The 16111-nt window shown below is 37.9% G+C and overlaps 1 protein-coding gene across 3 annotated transcripts in view; it reads right to left on the bottom strand.

Moving 5' to 3' along the window:
- adgrb3 (adhesion G protein-coupled receptor B3) overlaps window positions 1–16111 on the bottom strand; it is a 201021-nt gene that overhangs the window by 50417 nt on the left and 134493 nt on the right. For all 3 annotated transcript variants that reach the window (XM_083532335.1, XM_083532334.1, XM_083532336.1), the window contains 3 exons: window positions 12548–12623; window positions 6327–6429; window positions 5524–5567 (listed from right to left, as the gene is read on the bottom strand). In XM_083532335.1, the coding sequence (XP_083388461.1) occupies window positions 5524–5567; window positions 6327–6429; window positions 12548–12623 (223 nt within the window). The remainder of the gene's footprint in view (window positions 1–5523; window positions 5568–6326; window positions 6430–12547; window positions 12624–16111) is intronic.

The following is a 16111-nucleotide window of genomic DNA, read 5'->3' as shown; positions in this document are numbered from 1 at the left end:
CAAAAACATACACTTAACATCACAGCTTACTTTCTCCACAACTCCATACATTCATTTCAATAAAAATTATTCTAAATAATTGCAAATAGACAGAATTTTTCAGCTTTTATTCACTACATCAGATTTTCAACCGGTAACATATTTACATATGCTTATTATTGCTTATTATAATTTTTTTGTGTTATTTTCATGGCATTTTTTTTTATTATTGCTTAAATACTTGGTGTAACCTTCCACACACCTCCTACACTATGTTGCCAGAATTGTTGCCAAAATGCCCATTCACTCAGACATGCCTTCAGGTCTCACACAAATCTTCAGGTCTGGTTGGACCTTTCTGATGACCACTCTGATTTTTGTGTCCAAAATTCTGGCTCATGTCTTCATCTGTTGCTTCAGTACATCTAGATAATTCTCCTTTCATGATGCTTTTCCCTCCCTGCATGAGATGCTGTTCTTCAGACTAAAAGCCTCACTCTTCTCCAAACATATTCTGATTATTATGGCCAGACAAGTCCATTTAGTTTCATCTCACCAGAGAACACTCCTTCAAAAGGCCGGTAGTGATCTGCAAACATCAGTCTGGCTTTTTATGTTGGTTATATAGAGATTTCCTTTTTGCACTGCCTTTCCTGCTCTTGATGGGTGGGTGTGTACACACTTTGGTACCCAATACCTGGAGCTCCTTTGGCATTTCCTTGAAGCTTTCTTGGTGTTCAGTTGAACTTTTTGACTCAAAGTTGGGTCATCACTGGGGGATTCATTTGTGCCTTGAATTTCTTGAAGAATGACTTCCAGTACGTTCCGTGATTTGTGAATTGTTTCTTAAAATGAAACTCAAAGTCCATAGTGGTTTTTTGAGGCTTTGGCTAACTTCATTGGATTTTCTCATGGTTTAATAGGTAAAAAGGCCTCAGTCACAATTGAGACCCTCACTGACTGGCCAAAAGAAATATATACGGAAAGATGATATCACGGTAACCGTGTTTCAGAAATTTTTGTTTTTGTTTTGCTATAGCTAACGCATTATGCATAATGTGGAAATCGTATGTATTTTACTCTTAAGGATTATACCTTCTTAAGCTGAATATCATATTTGGTCAGAATTCAGGATTCCTTTCCCATACTATTCTTTTCTTCCTACCTACAGTAGGTTTTAAAGCACAAGCAGACAGCCTCACACTGGACAGGGACAGCCTGTTTATCAGTGGACATCTCGGTGCCTGTGTTGCACAGTCGTGGGTGATGAACATACATGCCAAAATGACAGTGAATCTTCATCCTGATTGCACTGAGAAAAAAAGAACAAGGGGAACTGCCCAACAGCAGATGGAACTCCAGGAGGTAGATACACCTACAATTAAGCCAGTAGTCTCACAGGAGGCCTGTACACACCTGCTGAATCACTGTTTCTCCTACACCCACAAACCATCACACAAGACTTGACAAAAAAAATTCTAAAAGAATTACAATTGGAACGAGCTCCAAAAAGCCTTTATGATTAGTGTGAAAGCAGACTAAAAGCCCTAAAGAGCACATTTGAAGGTCACTCCTTCATCACAATGACCAAATCTGGTATATAATGTATATAGAGAGAGTGCATATAGAAAGAGAAAAGAAATGAGTCTGTGCTTGGGAGAGTTATCATTTTGATGGTAGTCTTGTTATTTGGGGGTTTGTAAAACGATTCAAGACAAGAATTAGGCAGTAATTTACATCTATGGAAGAAACAAAGTGATACGGTATTACAAAACTATTATCATTTCTGAATTGACGTGTGTTGATCTAAAGCTTGGTTTGAAAATCACACCATTTCTTTCATATTCCATAAGAAATGTAACATCCACCGTCTCCCATTTTAATAGCTTTTTTTTTATGTGTTGTTAAAGCACTTGTTTCATGTACTCTTGTGCTGTAATGCTCCTGAGGCAGAACAATGTGGTTTTTGGAACAGTATTTGGACCGTTTTTGTTCTGAGTATCACCATGGGAGTTCAATAAAAGGGCACTAGGGAGTGTTTGTAACAAGACGGACAAGAGGCCCATGTAACATAATCTAGGAGACAATCCAGGAAATACCACCGGAACAACCGCAGGAGTGCAAACGGATGCTGGAGGTTACAGGCTCATAGCAAACAAACAACAACACATTTAACACATTGTGGTACCATGATTGATTCTGGTGAATGCATGCTCTGCCAATGCTCTGTGGAATAGTCCTCATGTTCTTTAAGCTATATTAAAATAGGATCTTACAGAATAAAACGTCACACAGAATGGAAGACTGTGTGGAGCTGTGCTCAGCCTCGGGTAGACATAACATTTTTCCAAAATGCTAAACCTGTCAATGAGGTAAAACCTTTCCCTTTCTCCAGATATAATCAGTCTGTAAGTCTATAAAGAGAGGGGAAAGGTGTCTCTGTGGTTTCCAGTGGTGTAAAGTATTTAAATAAAGGTACTTTGTTATTGTCGCTAATACATTTTTTTGATTACTTTCTAGTTTTAGAGAATCAAAGATATACGCAACTTTGACTCTCCACCCTAATACATTTATGATTCCGTATATAACTGTTGAATATATAACAATATTTGATTGACAACAACTGTTACCAATTACATTTTGCACCTCTCAACAATCCCCTACCCGCATCTGCTGCCTGTGAGCGACGCTTTAGCACCGCTGGCCTCGTTTTCCTTCCAAAAGAACTTTGAGAACCAGCTTTTGTTAAAGTTGAATAAAAATATTACCCCTCTCTGAGACTGAGAGCTTCATCAAATCACGCTCTGAATATTCTTTTTTACTTTATCTCAAATTATTTACTTTCATTGTATTTGTCCATTTACTACTAATTCTTCTTCTCTTTTGTAACATCCTGGTCCTGTAAGTCTTTTTTCTATATTTAAACCATCTTTTATCTTTGTTTAATTCTGTATGGTGAAGAGGATGTTGTGTTGTATCTTGGTTAAGAGGTGTACAATTTGATTTGTATTTTAGGAAATAAAACTTTACAGATCAACTGTTTTGAGGACTAGTGCATCTTTGGTGCATCTTTGAGCCTACGTTCAATATAAGTCAAATATTCAGTGACATTTTTCTTGTAATGGAGTAAGCATATTGTAGCGCCATTTGGTTGACTATAGTATTTATATAGATTGTTCTCATTTTTGTTTCAAATATAATAACTTGTAGTGAGTGACAGCCGAAGTATATGACAGTATTCCAATGTACCATGATGTAGAAACTCAATACAGAAAGTTCTGGTTTCAGAGGACATAAAGGTTTTGTTCAACTTTGCTCAACTTATCCACTGCAACAAGGATACAGTTGTAAATGAAATGAAGGTAATATAGAATCTATCGGCAAAAAGACAGAAGGCGGAGCTGAAGGTAGCAGATTTGAAGATCCAGAGGGAAGAGGATGGACAGTATTAGGCACGAGTTTAAGACCGGGCAGATAGGACGTTTTTGAGACAAGGTGAGAGAGATGGTTTGGTCATGTGTAGAGGAGGGTTATATCGGTACTGATCACTGCAGACCGGGAACATCCCACAAAAGCTGCGGTTTTGACTCTAATCCAGTCGTCTAGACGTCACAATTTGTCAAAACTCGCTTAAAGAGATAATCAGTGTTATTCATTTCACCGCTCATTATGTTTTAAGGTCATAATGTTATGCTTGAACGGTGTATAAAAAGTGGCAATGGGACGCGATATTGTAACGCATGGAAGATAAGCAGAGAATTTGCGATTGCAGAATTCAGAACAATTAAATAAGGTCATTTAAAAATGCTTAGCAAAAGTTTTTTGTGAGTTTTATGATATGTGCTGCATTTTGTTAAGGAGATCTGAATCATCTGTATGTCTGTGATTTGGACTATATGTATATGGGCACATCTTCATCCATCAATATTTACGTTTCGCTTTTGTTTTAAAACATAGACATCATACTGACTTAGTACTTTCTAGTTATTCTCAGTTGTTCAAAGACTGAGATTTTACTGTGATGTTATATATATGTGACAAATGCTAATGCTGCTTGGGATACTGTATGTAAATTATGAATCTATATACAATTTGTCACTTTTGTATACACAATTTTGCTCTTTGCTACAAATTTTTTACAATATATATTTATAGTTAATATTTTATATACCTTATAGCTTGTTCTGCCCCGTTCTCTCAGTCAGTACACTTCGATATAAAACTCTAAATTGTGTCATTATGCACTACATTATGCAGAGAAGCAAGTTCAAGAACAAACGACAAACAGATCATAAATGTACCTGAAATGCAGAACATTTGGATGAACAATACTGCTAAAAAAACAAAAAAAAAACGCACATGAATATTACCCGACTTCTCACTGTAGCAGCCCATTCCTTATTGGTTCACGTTATTAATACTGCCGGTCTACAATTCATCTCAGAAAAGATACAAGAGGGAGCCAAGTGAAGTGTTCCAAATTCAATGAAAATTCAATTTAGTAAATGTGCTTTCTCTATTTTTTTATCTATAATAGAATGGACTTGGTTGGCCTAACAGTCCTGCTGCAGAAGCTCATTGTTTCATTTCTAAAAGCTGAGATTTGCAGAAAAGTGCATGATAATGTGGAAATGGAATCAGAACAGAAATAAGTGTAGTAGATTATGATAGAGAAGATAGCAATGTGGAAAATATATAAATCTAATGTTACAAAAAATTACTATCTAACAAACCCAGTTTTAGCTTTGGATACTTAAAAAAGTCAAACGATCTGAAGCCAGTTTTCTAATCTAATTATGAATTGGCTTCATTTTAGATTTATTGAATTCTTCAAGGATGTTTTTTTTTAACAAAAAATGTACTGTTATTGCTAAAAAATGTAAGAAAGGTGGTTGTAATATGTATAGATGAAACTGGTTTAAGTAATACAAATGTGGCTGATCCAATTAATCAAAATTACACTGTACATTTATTTGTATGCATTTTTTTTTGAATCAATGACCAAAAAAGTGAGGGCAGACATTTATAATGCCTACAATATCATTAATATTTTGTAAGTTTTTAAGAATCTGGACAAAAGTTGAAAGCAAAAAAAGAAATATATACTGTGCATCTTGTTTATAAAATACACGTCTACATACACTGAATTTTCAGTACAATACTATAATTTGTAACTGGAGTCACAAATTTACATCTTTTTGGCAGATTTAGGGAAGAAAAAGATATATATTTGGTTTCTCTTGTCTCGTCTTGTCATTTATATTTTATTCATTGTGGAATTTGCTGACTTATGAATGTTCTCCAACGATTATCCTTAAATACATATGAAAATGTAAAAATTGTAGTTTCATGCCACTCTGAATTAGATCCATTTTTGTTTTAACTCTATATACAATTAGCAAATGCTATCTAGTATTGCAAGTTGCTACTAGATAGTTCTAGTGCAAACAGATTGACCTGTGATTAAGTTCAAAGCACAATTTCTAACTGTAGCCTTACTAATTTTTGCAGTTTTTTTAAATTGTTTTTTGGAGATATACTTACATGGCGTTGTCGTCCCAGAGAACGCAAAATGGGTTCATTGTTCCCTAAAAGACAAAAAAAAAATCCTTCTTTATGTGGGTATTAAATGACAATAAAATACATGCTTGTATTATCAGCATGAGGACATAAAAACAATAAAATCTCTTTGGAACTGTCTTACTGACATGTATTTTGTCTAAACCAAATAATACATTTTATTAAATTTTGCTTATGTTCGGATACTTTAAGGAGAAATTGTAGAAGTGGCCGTTATTCTTTATTCTGTTTGTTAATATGTATCAAGCGATGCGATGAATTTCTGTTGCCCAAAATGATTTTCTCAGTAGAGTCAGTAAAGAATAATGAGTCCCCACAGCTCCTTTACTTTGAATCGAATCAATATATTTGGTATAAAAGGCAAATTTGCTAAATTTTATATACTAAAAATGTTTCCATAGTTCACATTGGAGGAAGCGATTGGACAAAAGCAATTGTCTCGTTAATTAAAAAAGGAAACAAATTAAATGCGGTTGATCTACAAATGCACTTTCCCCCTGAGTTAATCACTGCACATTTGCTTTTAAGTCTTATAAACTAAATACACACCATGAGCATATTTTAATCTTTTGGCAAACCGGGCTACCATTTGTTCTTTTAGTTGAGTCATTGTGCTTTCTCGTTTTAGACTTGCTTCACCATTTGGGAATGCATCATAAAATCTAATCTTTGCTTAAATCACAAGTCAAATGTGTACTACAGATCAATTCAGCAACAAACACAAAATGAAGTTGATAAGCTCAGTGCATTCCAGAGAAGCTGCTTACATTGGCCAAATGAGCAAGTTCGATCTCCATCTGAGCTTCTTTGATTTTGGGCTCCGGTCTCATCGTCACAGCAATGACTTTGGAGTTCACGGCAGTGTTGTTCCTGTGGAAAGGACAATATCTGTTTTACATCGTGCAACAGATAATTTAGAACGGCACCACTCCATCTCAACCTGTATATGACAATGAGGGTAATTCAATTTCATACAAATCCAAAGCTTCTGTGTCAATTATATAAGTCCTCTTCAGGGTGAGTTAAAAATACATCTGTCATTTTTCCAGCCCACACCAAGAATTTTGTTGCACCTCCAACTTGCATGAAACAGCTTCAGCCTGTAGGGAGCTTTGTGTGGCCAGCTCTTATACAAGCATCTAGTTACCCTCTACTCTAATGTGTAATGTATATTATATATATAATACACACACATATGATGCATTGATTTAAAAAAGTGCGAGTTGGCATCTGTATCACGATGCATCATTTTTTTATATATTTGCATAGTAAAAAAATATTTATTTATATCTAATTATTACATGTTCTATACTTTTATTATTTAGAAAGTGACCAATATTTAATATGTAGATTGGTATCGTCTCGCTAAACCTTTCTCGAACGCGTTTTCTCCACTGCTGCTACAACACTGACGTTTTACAACACCGTGGAGACCGAGGCGTGTCCTGAGAGTCACATAGAGTACAGATTAACATGGCAGAGGTAGAGCTGCATCTTTCTGCCAACAGAATAGGAAGAATGTCTGTATTTTTTTAATTGTTTATTATTTTTTTCACTACAAAAGTGTGTACTACAAAGGGCCATGCGTTAGAAGTCAGAAGACACTCGAGTAAATTTATGATTGGCTGTCTGTCTGAACCCAAGAAATAAAAATGATTTGTACCATATTGAATTGCAGAGCATCATATTTTTTCAAATTACAACGTAAACACATTGTGCAAACAAACCATTTCAAGGAATTTTTCCTTGCTACTGTCGCCACTCGCACACTCGTTAGGAATAAACTTATAGAGACTTATTTATGACGCTGAAATTTATATTCCTAATATATTTCTTGCTCTAAAGCTGTTTTGGGACAATATCTTTGCTTAAATGTGCTATACAAATAAAATTGAACTGAAGAGATTTTAATTGCTATTTTAAATTCAGTAATAGTAATACTTATTTCTACAATACATGAGCACTGTATGCCGTGTAGCCATGCAAAGCTACATGTCCTATTCATCATGTTTTTGTCTGCTTGACAGGATCATACAAATTTGTGTATCTTGCATTAGAGCGGTTAGAATTTGGTGCTTTAAGTACAATTCCCTCATACTGACCACTGGATGTTCAACATGGCACCTCATGGTAAAGAGTCTCTGATTTAAGAATTAGAATTGTTGCTCTCCACAAAGATGCCGAGGCTAAAGGAAGATCAGCAACATCCTGAATCTGTTACAGTACAGTGGTCAGGGTCATACAGAGGTTTTCCTAAACGGGTTCCACTTGGAACAGATCTCGTAAGGGTCCATCAAAAAAGCTGAGTCCTTGTGCTGCACGTCAGGTGCCAAAGATGCTTAAAAAAACAGATGCATGGGTGCTGCAGCAGTGCTTTATAGAATGCAAAAGCTGAAGGTCCGCTCATCAGTGCTCGGACCGTACGCCGCTGGATGTTCAACATGGCACCTCATGGTAAAGAGTGTCTGATTCAAGAATTTGAATTTTTGCTTTCCACAAAGATGCCAAGGCTAAAAGAAGATCATTAACATGCTGAAACTGAGTAGGTGGTAGCTCAGTGGTTAAGGCATTGGGCTTTGGATCAGAAGGTCATAGGATCAAATCCTACCACCACTTCTGGGCCCTTAGCTGGAGCCGGAGAGGTAAACACGTTTACCATCTCGTAAAATGACGTGAGGAGGGCATTCAGAAGAGTGAATACCAGACAGGCAGCAGGACCAGATGGCATCACAGGTCGGGTTCTGAAAGCCTGCGCTGACCAACTAGCACCGGTGTTCACAGAGATGTTCAGCCTTTCCCTGGACCAGTCTGTGGTCCCCTCATGCTACAAACAGTCCACCATTGTTCCTGTCCCGAAGAAGCCCCAGCCCGCCTGCCTTAACGACTACCGCCCTGTACCCTGACCTCAGTAATGATGAAGTGCTTTGAAAGACTGATCAGAGACTGCATCACTACCAGACACATTGGATCCTCTACAGTTCACGTACCGCCAGAACCGTTCTACCGAGGACGCCATTGCTCATCTTTACACAAGGATGAGCCACTTCGACTACGGAAAAGAGAATTATGCAAAAATGCTGTTTGTGGGCTACAGTTCAGCGTTCAACATCATAATTCCCTTCACGATCACCTCTAAGTTGAAGGTCCTGGGATCCTGCCACTGTGCCTGCAGCTGTGTCAATGGATCTCCAACTTCCTGACAGACAGACCACAAGCCTTACGGGTTGGCAAACACACCTCATCCACCCTCACCCTCAGCATTGGAGCTCCCCAGGGTTGTGTGCTGAGCCCCCTGCTGTACTCACTGTACAGATATGACTGTGTGGCCACTTCCCCACTCCACCACCATCATCAAGTTTGCTGACGACACTGTTGTGGTAGGCCTGATGACGGCCTACCTACAGGAGGTTAAAAACCTGGAGAGATCGTGCTAGGAGATCAATCTGCTTCTGAAAGTCAGCAAGACTAAGCAACTGATAGTGGACTTCAGCACGTAGCAGGAGCTGTCATACCAACCGCTAAACATCAATGGGACCCCAGTGGAGAGAGTGGACAGTTTCTGGTACCTAGGTGTTTATATCACACAGAGCCTGTCTTGGTCCTGTCACATCAACACCCTGGTGAAGAAGGCCCGGCAGCCCCTGACCATCCGAGGCGCTTAAGGGACTTTAAACTACCCTCTCAGGTTGCTTAAGACTTTTTACACCTGCACCATTGAGAGCGTCCTGACGGGTAGCATCACTTCCTAGTTCGGTAACAGCACAATGTTGTGTGGTCAGCTGAACGTACCATCCACACCGAGCTCACTGACCTGCAGGACATCTACAGCACGCAGTGCCAGACCAGAGCCAGGAAGATTGTGAAGGACCTCAGCAATCCCAACAACAGACTATATATTTTTTTTGCGTTCAGGGAAGCGCTTCCGCTCCTGAAAGCAAACACAGAGAGAATGCGGAGGAGCTTCTTTTCTTTTCTAAACTAGGAAACACCCAGGATCTAGTACTGGACCGCTCTCTCCATCTTCACTTATTTCTGCACAACTTTTTTTTGCACTATTATGACACCTCAACTCTGGACTGTCACTTCAACTCTGAACTTGAACAGCATAGTGTCACTTTATACCACAAAATACTGCACATGGGCACTTTAAGGACAATCACAATAAATCACTTTAATTTGTACTGTCTTACTCATTCATGTATATACATATATTTTCATATATTTTTTATAGTTTATACTTTTTATTTATCTACTTTTTTAATCATTTAATTTTACTCCTATTTTATGCTTAAATGTTGGACAGTTATACAAAGCATTTAACTGCATGTCTTATATATGTATGCATGTGTATGTGACAAATAAAATTAGATTTTTGTGTGGCAACTTGGCCGAACGGCAGTTTTTCAACATAATACCGACCAGCATATACTGGTCCTTCTATTGAACTGAGGCAGGAATACTGCTGTTATACAACACTGCATGCAGTGAAGTAAAGTACCATTTATTCCTTTGAATAAATTAACTTTGTTTCTGTACTTTAGTCATTTTGGGTCCCTGGTGGTCTAGTGGTTAGGAGGTGGCGCTCTCACTGCTGCGGCCCGGGTTCGATCCCCGGTCAGGGAACCAACCCCAGCCACTCTTAGTGCCGGTCCAAAGCCCGGATAAATGGCATGTTTGATTTAGGAAGGGTTGCTTTAGGAATGGCATCCAGCGTAAAAACATGTGCCAAATCAAACATGCGGATGATCCGCTGTGGCGACCCCTAATGGGAGAAGCGGAAAGAAAGTTTAGGTTCCCTGGTGGTCTAGTGGTTAGAATGCGGCGCTCTCACCGCTACGGCCTGGGTTCAGGGAACCAACCCCAGCCATTAGGGTTGCACAAGCCTTAGTGCCGGTCCCAAGCCCGGAAAAATGGAAAGGGTTGCGTTAGGAAGGGCATCCAGCGTAAAAACATGTGCCAAATCGAACATGCGGATGGTTAGTCATTTTGGTTACTTTCTAGTTTAACTGGGTATCAGCAACTTTGACTCTCTGCTCAACCAGCTTTTGTTGAAGTTGAATAAAAATATTGCTCCTCCCTGAGACTGAGAGCTGCATCAAATCACACTCAGTTTGGAATATTGGGTTTTATTACATCTAAAATTATTCACTGTCTTGTCTATTAAATAGTATTGGTTCTTTGTAATTTTATTTTTTGAAAGTTTATTTTTTGAAAGATTGCTTTATTATTTTTGTTTTATCCTGGCATGTTGAAGAGATTGTGTTGATGGTTGACGCAGTCTTCAGGTGAGGTGTACAATTTGATTTGTATTTTAGGAAATCAAACTGGACAAATCAACTATTTTGGGCTTTTCACTAACGTGTCTTGGTTTTGAGGAATAGTGCACCTTTGTGCCTACGTTCAATATGAGTCGAATACTTAAGTACTGTTCAGATCAGATACTCAAAGACTTTTACATAGCTACATAGCACTGTAAAGAAACTGGACATTTGTCAACACAAACTATACTGAGACACTGTCCAGTCTTAAAATCAACAGCTGATGGGAGCTGCATTATGCCCCATTAATCAGTGTAATCAATGCCTCTATTTGAAGGCTAGTTTTCCCTGGAAAACCTTTTCCCTTAATATTATAAACTAACCGTAACAAGTAAAACTAATTAGAGTAACTCAAAAAGTCTTATTTCAAGAAGAAATGAAGCAGTAATTCTGCTGCTAAACCTAAAAAGCTGTTATGGTTAGGTAAAGATTACACAGTTTCTTTCTTGGATTAATGAAAAAAAAAAGTTAACGAATGTCAATTCTTCTGGATTTTATTAGTAATAAGAGCAAAGAAGTGTTTTTGTATTTTTTTTTATATTTAGATGCTATGACATATCACAAATGTGTGACAGAGAACAGGGGAGAGAATAATTTCATCTCACCCATATAATTTGTCTGTAAAAAAAAGGTGTTCATTTAAACGCTGATGTTTATTCAAGGACCATCAAATCCATTCAAATTATCTGAATGTGATATATAGAATAAAAAATAGCTGGGCTCTAAAACAGATTTATTCCAGAATGCAATAATAACAGTGCAGTGTTCAATAGTATTCATACCTTCATTTTTTCCATTATTCATGCCTAACAGAGATTCAATTCCTCTGAGACTTCCCTAAGTGATTAGACCCAAAAATTGGAATTATGCAGTTTTTAAATTAAGACTAATCAATAGAAAACACAAACATATGGTGCACATTAGTTAAAGTGTAACATTTTAGTTGTCAGAAACAAGTAATTTACCCTATCGAGAATTTCTTTTTCAACGGTTCATGAACCAGAATGGCACCGAAGCCCATTTCGCTGAGCATTTCGAGTTAATGTTAGCAAGAAATAGAGAGCTGTGTCTATTATTCTAAATGACATTCCAAGATACAACATTACATGTGAAAATGGTACTCCGCCATCTGTTATTATAGACCGTGAAGCAGCTTACTGTTTAAAACAATTCCATGAACCCTGTTTGGCATTGAACTTGCACATTGGTTGGTTGCAATCAGATACAAACTGTGGAGGTACAACATTATCGCTTGTGTGATGTACGAGGTACAATCTGGCTAAAACTATGTGGTAATCTAACCATCACACCCATATGTGGTTCTTCCCCTAAGTGTCACCACAAAGTTAGCACACAATTACCTTTTGCATGCTGAAGATCCACAAGTAAATACTACTACTAATTATGAATTGTTTTATTTAACAAGTTGAGTTTAAATGCATTTCAGTTTCAGCTGCCACTTTTTGTATGTATGTGTATGTATTACTTCTAAACCATTGTGAATGTAATTGGATAATAAGGCTTTTCTATAAAGTTACACATGGACAACAAAAGTAATTTTTTAAATACATAAATAAGTTATTAGTTAACACGTCAAGCACAAAGGCTTTATCTGAACATTATCTGTATAATTCACACAGTCTGATTTACACATTTCAGGAATTTCATACCTTGGGGCAGGTAGCATGAGGCCCAGTGTCTTGTAGAGGATTGTGCCAAGAATGAAAACAGGAGAGCCATCCATATCTGGTGAAACAGTACTTGGTTAGATTGTAGCACAAATTTATCATAAGTAACTTTATTTTCAGGCTCATTTAATAGAAATGATGAATAAACCCCGATTACTAGGTTCAAATTTATAATATATACGTACAGATAAATTATAGGACAAACCAACAGAAGATGGAACTAAAATGAATGAATATTCGGTGCCACCCAGATGAGGATGCATTTAATTCTGGTTCCTCTCTAAGTTTCTTCCTCATACCATCTCTGGCTCAATCATTAGGGATCAACTTATAATGAACAAAACCTTGAGACAATGTCCATTGTTAAAAGTGCAGAAATACAGCTGAATTGAAGTGAATTGAATAGAAGGTATCTTAGTAAGTTGATGGTGATTGAGAATCCTCTTTAACCCTTTGGGGAGCCAAACCACACAAGCCGAAAAAATTTCACAGGAAAAATTCCTCTCCCAGGAAAAACAAAACAGATTCACCAGTTTTTCCTTGAATTTCTCTTTGTAGCCGATAATATTACTGATCTTCAGACCAAATACTTCACCAAATATGATGCAATCAAAAAGTATTCTCACTATCACAGAGATAACTGAACTTAAATTCATTACTAGCATTTAATGACTTATTAGACAAGAGTTGTCTTATACCTGACATACCTGCTGGAACTAGAATGAGTTATGGGGTCAATTTAATCGCACACTGCTTCACTGCTTCAAGCATGACTGACACCCACAATTATCACTAAATCCATGAAATATATGAAAATTATTTATTTTAACTAATGATTTTTATTGAAAGGCTTGAATTTAAATAAAATCTGAATGAATCTCTAAAATAACACAAATAACACAAAATAGCTAAATGATTTCATTTATTACTCTACATCTGGTGTAACTACAAGCATCCAGCTTTGGTTTTTAGATATATATAGTCAGGTCTTAATTTTTTTAGAGATATATGTAATAATGCCAGATTACCCATAATTCCTGAGCATCTATGTCACAACTATACATTTTATTAAACCTAACATTAATAAATAACAAATAAAAATGCTATATGCTGCATAAAGAAATATTTAGCTTTTACCTGGAGGCACCAAGTATCCACGAGAGCCGACATGCTCTGGCCTCCAAAGGCTATTTTTCAGTGAGCAACATCAGCAGAGTGCCATGATCAATGCCCAGCCAGTGTAGCTAACCAGCATGCTGACGCCCATACTGACTACATCGGCTACACCCTCTCAATCTGCTTCTTCACTCATCACACACCCTGAGCCAAGTGTTCATGTGAATCTACATCAGGCAAAGGTTTCATGCTTCAATGCTCGCTGTATTTATAAATCTGTTAACCGATAAAGCTCTAACCTGGGCTACAGCTGTCTCTGTCAAGAGACTACACCATCTCCTATGACTTCTTTGTCGAACATTTTCATTCACTGTTTTAATCATTTTTCACTCGAAGTCAATCGAGGAAATGTCAATTCACCCCTGAGAGAGCTGGCCAGTTCTCTTGCTACAACATAGTTGGCGTACCAAAAGTTAATCTCAACCAAGTTATATTAACACAAAACCTGCATATGCTACACAGTCAAGAAGGACTACACCAACATACACAACACACAGCAGTCCCGATATCTATACCAATCTATCTATCTATCTATCTATCTATCTATCTATCTATCTATCTATCTATCTATCTATCTATCTATCTATCTATATATATATATATATATATATATATATATATACAGTGGGTACGGAAAGTATTCAGACCCCCTTAAATTTTTCACTCTTTTTTATTTTGCAGCCATTTGCTAAAATCATTTAAGTTCATTTCTTTTCCTCATGAATGTACACACAGCTCCCCATACTGACAGAAAAACACAGAATTGTTGACACTGTTGCAGATTTATTAAAAAAGAAAAACTGAAATATCACATGGTCCTAAGTATTCAGACCCTTTGCTCAGTATTTAGTAGAAGCCCCCTTTTGATCTAATACAGCCAGGAGTCTTTTTGGGAAGGCAGCAACAAGTGTTTCACACCTGGATTCAGGGATCCTCTGCCATTCCTCCTTGCAGATCCTCTCCAGTTCTGTCAAGTTGGACGGTAAACATTGGTGGACAGCTATTTTTAGGTCTCTCCAGAGATGCTCAATTGGGTTTAAGTCAGGGCTCTGGCTGGGCCATTCAAGAACAGTCACGGAGTTGTTGTGAAGCCACTCCATCGTTATTTTAGCTGTGTGCTTAGGGTCATTGTCTTGTTGGAAGGTAAACCTTCAGCCCAGTCTGAGGTCCAGAGCACTCTGGAGAAGGTTTTCGTCCAGGATATCCCTGTGCTTGGCTGCATTCATCTTTCCCTTGATTGCAACCAGTCGTCCTGTCCCTGCAGCTGAAAAACACCCCCACAGCATGATGCTGCCACCACCATGCTTCATTGTTGAGACTATACTGGGCAGGTGATGAGCAGTGCCTGGTTTTCTCCACACATACCGCTTAGAATTAAGGCCAAAAAGTTCTATCTTGGTCTCATCAGACCAGAGAATCTTATTTCTCACCATCTTGGAGAACTCCATGCGGGTTTTCATGTGTCCTGCACTGAGGAGAGGCTTCCGTCGGGCCACTCTGCTATAAAGCCCCACTGGTGAAGGGCTGCAGTGATGGTTGACTTTCTACAACTTTCTCCCATCTCCTGACTGCATCTCTGGAGCTCAGCCACAGTGATCTTTGGGTTCTTCTTTACCTCTCTCACCAAGGCTCTTCTCCCCCCGATAGCTCAGTTTGGCCGGACGGCCAGCTCTAGGAAGGGTTCTGGTCGTCCCAAACATCTTCCATTTGAGGATTATGGAGGCCACTGTGCTCTTAGGAACCTTAAGTGCAGCAAAAAAATTTTTGGAACCTTGGCCAGATCTGTGCCTTGCCACAATTCTGTCTCTGAGCTCTTCAGGCAGTTCCTTTGACCCTAATGATTCTCATTTGCTCTGACATGCATTGTGATCTGTAAGGTCTTATATAGACAGGTGTGTGGCTTTCCTAATCAAGTCCAATCAGTATAATCAAAAATTTCTGGACTCAAATGAAGGTGTAGAACCATCTCAAGGATGATCAGAAGAAATGGAGAGCACCTGAGTTAAATATATGAGTGTCACAGCAAAGGGTCTGAATACTTAGGACCATGTGATATTTCAGTTTTTCTTTTTTAATAAATCTGCAAAAAGGTCAACAATTCTGTGTTTTTCTGTCAGTATGGGGAGCTGTGTGTACATTCATGAGGAAGAAGAATGAACTTAAATGATTTTAGCAAATGGCTGCAATATAACAAAATACTTTCCGTACCCACTGTATATAGATATATAATTTTCCAGTGATGTTCTTCCGCTCTTGAAGCGCTTGTGCCACTCAAAACGACTCAAACGTACGTCATGTGAAACGTCTCTGCGGCAGATTTGCCCAGTCTCATGCAGAATTTCATGTTTGATCTTTGTTCTAAATAGCTGT

The sequence above is a fragment of the Silurus aristotelis genome (genome assembly GCF_946808225.1).
Source record: "Silurus aristotelis genome assembly, chromosome: 27".
Lineage (NCBI taxonomy): Eukaryota > Metazoa > Chordata > Actinopteri > Siluriformes > Siluridae > Silurus > Silurus aristotelis.
This window is presented reverse-complemented; position numbering and strand designations above follow the sequence as displayed.